We start from the raw sequence: 7774 nt of genomic DNA on the forward strand, positions 1-7774 counted from the left end.
TGTTTTTATTCAACCAATCATCCATTAACTCTAAATTTAGATTGATGCAATATGTACAAATTATTTTCTGAAAATCAGCCAAAAACGAAAGTAAATTTATGTCTCTGGTATCGGTCAGCGCTCGATTTGTTTGACATATAATACACTGAATACCGCGTAATAATAGTATCTTTGGACTTGATTTGGGCCATGAAATACAAAAGCAATCTGCTTAATGCACTACGATGCATCTATCCCTAGCAATAAACAACCCTTATTATAAAAATACCCTGGTGTGAATGCCCGATAAAATCAATAATTTGCCGATATATCGCTGATAATGTGTAGAAAACAACACTGGATCACTCGACTTCTAGATATGGTTTGTTAATAGGGGCCAATAAAGGGATTAGCGATGGTAATAAAAGCCAGACGGAGCTTGAATAGGGAATTTTATTGTGAACTTAAAGAGCGTTTATCGTTTTGTTCGAATGTCGGGACAAATAGTGTTACAACGGGACACCGGGACAAACACCCTAAAAGTAGTACTGTCCCGCCAAGATCGGGACGTCTGGCGTGTATGGTAAAGGATACAGCTACAGCCCTGTCACACAAAGGGCACTTAGCTGTGCTTTAGGACAAGAGTAAAGGATACAGCTAGAGCCCTGTCACACCAGTGGACACAGTCTTCATACTTCTTCATCTCCAGGCAACAAAGGGCACCTGCAGAAAGAAGCATACACAACCATCTTCACTGAGTGCAAACAAATGGCAGGTAAAACTGAATGAACTGAAATATAAATAGGTTATTATAAATCTGTAATACTGTCTTACCTATTTTTAATGATAATATTTAATAAACTTTCAACAACAAAAGAAGAGGCAGATTACCGATAAACAGACTCATGGAGGCAATGGCAACACTGAAAAACGCAACGATGAAAAGACCAACAACAAAAACATATTAATTCGTACCTGGTGTCTTAAAATGTACTGATCTTAAACATTTGGCAACAAATAAACATCAAACAGCCAACTATTGTGTCAGCATACCTCTGTGTAAAGCCTTTATATGATCTGGTTTAAACTTGCAAGCGAAGATGCAGTCATTCAACGCAGATCTGTGATGTCCTGAAAGAAGTCACATCAAATCAAATCGTTTTAAATGAACAAAGAATCTTACTGTAATTTAGACCTTAGATTGGAAACTTTGTATTTAACAAGAGCTTTTTCACAGTCAAAACAGTCGTTTCCTACGCAGTTAATGTTGTAGGATTACAACATGATCTCCATAAGTTTCATTTATCTAGCTTAAGTATTTCTGTAAGCATGGCTTCCTCAATGCTGGTATGACTGAAAAACTGAAATATAGCCCTCTATACACAAAATGAGTAAAACAACCTAGCTGAAGTATATTTGAGTTCTATCAGGATCCAGATTTAAATTATCACTTATTTATGTTACCATAGCAACCACATGTTTTTACTGAAAAAAAACACCTGAAATAGCTTACATCACCCCTATTGGTCCATTATCCTAACATCGAATTTTATTATCCTAGCTTAAGTATTTTATGAGTAAACCCATGAGTCAGATTTTTAGAACAGACAGACATACGGATAGATGAACAAGTCTTTTTTTTCCTTCAACCATATATCACCTGCAACCAAAAATTGTGTTTATAATCAGACTGAAATAACCTCCATATTTCTCATCTGGCCCTCTGTCCACATACCATGTTTCATCATCCTAGGTCGAGTCCACTTTAAATTACCCCAGGATTACTTTCCAATTACCGGTATTTCAGTACCTATAGCAACAACAATTTTTGTCTCGTGAAGGAACGGAAATAACGTGCATATTCCCCATACAGCAATCTATCTACATAAATGTACCAAGGTTCAATAACCTAGCTTAAGAACTTTTGAATAAACAGCAGGATCCAGATTTTTAAGAATAGACAAACACAACGGTAAAGGGCTTATACAGCAGAGACATTATTAACGATACACTTTTAACAATCTTTCAAAGATTATTCCTGTGAAGTTTTATGAAAGTCTACTGCATATACCTAGATGGAACTGGGCAGCGGCCCTATTTGTGTACAAGACAGCATTGAGCAGACGGTCAGAGCACCTGCCCTTGATGCCCTCTGTGTAGTTGTCAATGGCGATACGGTACTGCTTCTTCTGGAACTCATGGTTGCCATCTTCCTTGTAGGCTTCAGCTTGAGCTGAATGGTAATATTATTTCTTGTAAAAAACTGTTTGTGATAATGTTCGTGCAATGCAATTGATAGAGGGCAATATTATTTCTAGGGGTAAATGGGATTTTGGGGTAAAACTTCATTAATTTAAAGGATTGTAATGTGGGATGGAGCCTTAACTAGGTGACAGCTATAGATTTATACAAGACATGATTTGATAAGCCTCATATATCAGCACATTCCACTTATTTTATCATATTTGACCTTTTTCCTGTATATGTGATAATATCATGTGATATAGGGAAACGGGTATTGAATGTGACACAGAGCTTTATCATGTTTTACATTTATGCAAAGCAACCCCAATAAGGTATTGGGGCGACCATCCCCACGGCGATCCCCTGGTGGCGATCAAGGGGACGGCCTATATATATATATATATATATTTATATATATATGAGTCGTGCTCTGTGAACAGGTGGTTTAATGCATATGCATAACATGTTGTCCCAGATAAGCCTGTGCAGTCCGCAAATCAGGGATGACACTTTCAGCCTAAACTGGATTTTCATTAAGAAGAGACTTCCTTTAAACAGATAATAGCATAAAAGCAGAAAGTGTTGTCCTTGATAAGCCTGCACAAGCTAATCTGCAGGTTTTTTTTTCCTTCTTTGGGACCTGCTGAAAATCGGCCCTTTCCCCTAGATTTTTTTTCCCCTCAGCTGGTAAATTTACCCCCACATTTCATTTTCCCTTCCAAAAAAAATAAATATTTTTTTTATATTTTTTTTTAACTTTTTATGTATAAGTTAACCTGGTCCAATGTAGAAACTAGAAAAATATTGCTGTATTAAATTATCTGTTGCCTTGAATTTGTTTTAAAAACAGTAAAATATGCTAAATTGATTATTTTAGACTTTCCTTATTTTCCCCCAAATCCGGCTTTTCTCAGGATTTTTCCCCCAAAATTCAACGTTTCGCGCGTTTTTTTCCCCTCAAAAAAGGCCAGGCCCTTTCCCTAAAATCAGATAAAAAACCCTGATCTGGGATGACACTTTATGCACATACATTAAACCCCCATTCCACAGAGCACAGCTCATATATAGGTTGCTAACTGTGAGGTAAGTAATGGTCTCCCTGGACAAATAAATAGCTCCAGACCATTTTTTGTACCAGAATTTCGGCATACTCATCCTCAATGTAAATATTCTACATGTATCAAAGGAACACCATGCAAAAACCGACACAACCCAACAAGAAAGAGTATTCAAGTATCCACATCATGAACTGGAATGCAGGAGTTAGAAACAAGAAGACAAAGATATAGACTTTTCTGCTTGTACACATCATCAACATCTGCTTCATCAGGTAACACCCCTGCAACAGGGGGAAACCTTGTGGACCAGAGGGAACAGGCATTTAAAAGTAAGGGAAGGAAGAAGGGAGTAGAGATGATCTGGTAAGAAACAGCCTAATACCAACAAAATGACTTTCTACAGGGAGAAAGCAGAGAACATCCACATATAGATAACCACTAGAGTAGCACTAGAGCTGGTCATCTACTACTGGTCCAACGACAAGATGCTACCACTAGACACCATCAAAGTCCCAGATAGGGGCATATTCATTGATGAAGAGTTCAACAGCCAGTTCCTTAGTAGTTGGGGAATGACATTATTGAGGGGAGTTGAGATAGAAGCATGGCAAGATGAGAAATACATGAGTATTGTACATGACCCCACTGGCAAGCCCACAGTGAGTACGGCATCAGTCACAGGAGGAAATTCCGTATATTATACATATATATATATGCCACAATAGCATATAAAAAAAATTTGTACGGGATTTCCTCCTGCGGCATCAGTAGGACTATTCGGCATAAGTTAAGAGAATTTGACCATCAATCTGTCCTACTTGCTCTCGGTGACACCTCCACCCACCCCCTCCCCAAGCATGGAATTACCAGAAAGCCAAATAGCATCTTAAACAACAAACTGATGCAACACCTTGCAACAGAGAAAAGAAACACCAATGGCATATAGAGCTGCAACGATTCACCAACAGCCCGATTCGATTTCGATTTCAGACACTCTGATACCGATTTTTTTCGATTCGATTCATCTTCAAACCTAGTTTTATCATATATTCACTCTCCTGCCTCAAAATAAACATTTCTGTTCAAAAGTGTCGCATACCTAGATTATCTTGGGCATTTGTCAAATTGTGTGTTTGTTTGATATAGTTTTGTTGGTTCAACAGTGTTTAAAAAACTGTTGAAAGTGTGTTAAATTAACATTTGTAAGAAATATTTTGCAAGAAACTGCTAATTGTCTTTCAAACTATGTCAATATATCAATAAAAAATAATAGCAAATTAGAACTCAATTTTAATATAAAAAATCTTCTGACTAGAAGATTGTGTTGAATACACAATAATATAAAATTAAATAAATAATCATAAGAACATCTGGAATCAGTGGAGTGATAGTACTATATCACTATTATACTTATATCCAAAACCGCTGCAAGCATAATTACCATTGTGCCGTGACAGCATCACCTGTTACCTGTAGGACAAAGCACATTCTCTAATAAACTTTACAAATTCCCAACAGAAACAGAACTACTTTTCAGGCTGGCTACTTGAGTAGTTGCACCTGTGCTACCTCTTTGTCTTGCTAAATCAGCGTTATGTTTGCATCCGTGAAGCACAGTTTACACTTTGCTTTATCGGGAGGGCTACTATCCCGAAACCCAAAATACTGCCATTTTTTTTTATTTAAGCTTCTTAGGCACATCTGATAATTTCAATTTGTCGGCCACAACTTGTTCAGCCATTTTGACGCTTTTTCCGAAAGTAGACCGTAACGTGCTTATTGATTGGACGACTAGAGTAATAAGCAGCCAATGGCGCGCGTCGTAATTACAGGTAAAGATAAAACCTACACCTTTCCGTATCAAATAGTCAGCTTTACGTATCTATGTATATATATGTCTATATGTTAAAGAATCGAATCGAATTTGGTAGGATTGGTATCGTAATCGAATCGACGCATTTCGAACCGATTTTCGATGCATCGGATCGAATCGTTGCAGCTCTAATGGCATAGCATGTCACTTTCACACACGCATCATCAAGGCAGCAAAATACAATACTAGAGGGGTCTGTAAGATCAACTCTCCATACTGGACCCAAGAATTACAGAAATGTGCACCACAATAAGATCCAATCCATAGGGGGGTCTGTGAACAACATCAAACTCCAAGAAAGCTGGAGAGAACAACAAAGAGTTGGAAAAAAAAGAAATAAAAACTTAACATACACAGATCCTACCAAGCTAAGGATACGGACCAACACCTAAAATGGTGAGAGCAACAGGGATCAGGAGATTGCCTTGGAAGAAGGAAGAAGAATCTTGACAGGAAGGGGGGGCTCAGCAAAACCACAACCACCATTTTTACATTATCAACCAAAATTCAGTCTGGCAAACTGACCCTGGAAAACGCTCCAATCAAGTAGGAAGACTTGTGGGGTCATATTAAACAAGAGATTACCACAGAAACAACAGGTAAGAAACACAGAGGCATAAGAATAGTGCAGAGGGTTGTGGAGGGGCTCCACTGCACAAACTACAGAGCTGAGGTGGCAGCCTTGATCCATGCTGCAAACTGTAACAGATTGAATCATCATCTACAGTAAAGTTGACAAACACTTCCATTCTTCCTAACAGATGCTTTGTCAGTATAGAAAGCAGGAACAGCCATTAAACTGCTTAGACTTATAACTGAAATACATCAAGCAGCGACCATGAATAAAAACAAGAATTCATTTTGAAATCCATCGGTATATAGCAATGTTATGGTCAAGACCAGAATTGTCAAATTTAACTTCTAGACCTCTAAGTGCAACCTTGACCTTTAAAAAAAAGACAGGTATATAAAGGACTTGTTGATTTATGATGGTTTACATAAGTTATTATAAAAATCATCAATATATGGCAAAGTTATGGCTGTGATGGAAATTATCAAACTATTCTATGGCCAAATATGACCTTTGAACTCTAAGCGTGACCTTGACCTCAAAAGTAGGGAGATTGGTTTTATGGACGACATTTTACGGACGACATGGCATCTTAGGCTGGTTTACATTTGACTGAAGCTATTTTAAAATCCATCCATATTTGGCAAAGTTATGACTTAGACAGGAATTTTTAAGCTGTTTTACGGCTAAATTAGTACTCTGACCACTAAGTGTGACCTTGACATTTGAGGTATGGAGACAGGTGTTACAAGCAGCGAGTCAGCTTATGATGGTTTGCATTAATTTGCTGCAAATTTATTTTAAAATCTATCAATAAATGTCAAAGTTATGGCTTAGACAGGAATTTTTGGACTGACAGCCAGACAGATGCACGGACGGATGGTTTGACTGCTATATGCCACCTTTTTTGATGGGGGCCAAAAAAACTCCATCAATCAGCCTTAATACAATTCTAAAATCTTGTTAAAGTGTTAAGTACCAAAAAGTTTAAAGCAAAAGGTCCACAATGGTTTTCCGGATATAGTGTTTATCTTACCATCGGGAGATTTTATGTTAAACCACCACTCTTACAGTGTTCTCAAGAACTTTAAAAAAAAGAACTGGTTCTTTACAGAAAACAGTCTTGAGGGTCAGTATATGCCAAATGCTTTTAATATAATACGGCTAAAAATAGTTACTAAGTAATAAGTAACTAAGTGTTCATTCAGTATTAATGATAACATTAATAGAAATAGTATATCTGACATTCTGATTCTAAAATTTAACAACCAATAAAATCCTACAAACCATAGCAGTTTAATAGGAATATATTAATTAATATGAGTCGTGTTCTGAGAAAACTGGGCATAATGCATGTGCGTAAAGTGTCGTCCCAGATTAGCCTGTGTAATTCGCACAGGCTAATCAGGGACAACACTTTCCACTTCCATGACATTTTTTGTTTAAATGAAGTCTCTTCTTAGCAAAAATCCAATTTAGGCAGAAAGTGTCATCCCTGATTAGCCTGTGCGGACTGCACAGGCTAATCTGGGGCAAAACTTTATGCACATGCATTAAGCCCAGTTTTCCCAGAACGCCGCTCATATATATCCATTATATGCAATGAAAATACTTTTATGACACATGCTTATAGCCGAGTCCCTCCTGCATTCTGACCCAAATGGCAAAACAGGCTTTGGACTTAATGAAGTAAGAAAATTATTTTAAGGCAAAGATTTAAATTCGACCAATTGTCCAACACCTAGCTGTTCTAAACCCATTGCCTATAGGATCATCAGCCTCATATTTGAGTCTCACTGAGACCTTCCATCTCAGCAGACATTGGCTTCGTTGGGTTTAATTCTGTCATGAAAGCTGGATGATTGCTAAAATCCTGAAATAAAAAGACTCTTCATAATGAAAAATAAATAAAAGGGTCAGGATGAACCCCAGTCTCTTACACGAGTTTAAGATATGCACTGTGAAAATATTACACTGTATAACGACCTATCCAGCTGAATTACTTAGACTGAAGAAAAAAAATAATATAGAGGATATTTGTTGGATCCG

The 7774-nt window shown here is 37.3% G+C and overlaps 1 protein-coding gene across 1 annotated transcript; it reads right to left on the bottom strand.

Moving 5' to 3' along the window:
- Positions 1-507: 507 nt before the first annotated feature.
- On the bottom strand, positions 508-7547 carry LOC127840694 (tetratricopeptide repeat protein 4-like). The gene is made up of 4 exons (XM_052369107.1): positions 7523-7547; positions 2051-2212; positions 1033-1110; positions 508-702 (listed from the first exon to the last, which is right to left on the bottom strand). The coding sequence occupies exons 1-4, from the start codon at positions 7545-7547 to the stop codon at positions 602-604; spliced, it is 366 nt and encodes a 121-aa protein (XP_052225067.1). The 3' UTR covers positions 508-601.
- Between the last annotated feature and the right edge of the window lie 227 nt (positions 7548-7774).

This window comes from Dreissena polymorpha, chromosome 8 (genome assembly GCF_020536995.1).
Source record: "Dreissena polymorpha isolate Duluth1 chromosome 8, UMN_Dpol_1.0, whole genome shotgun sequence".
In the NCBI taxonomy this organism is placed as follows: Eukaryota; Metazoa; Mollusca; class Bivalvia; order Myida; family Dreissenidae; genus Dreissena; species Dreissena polymorpha.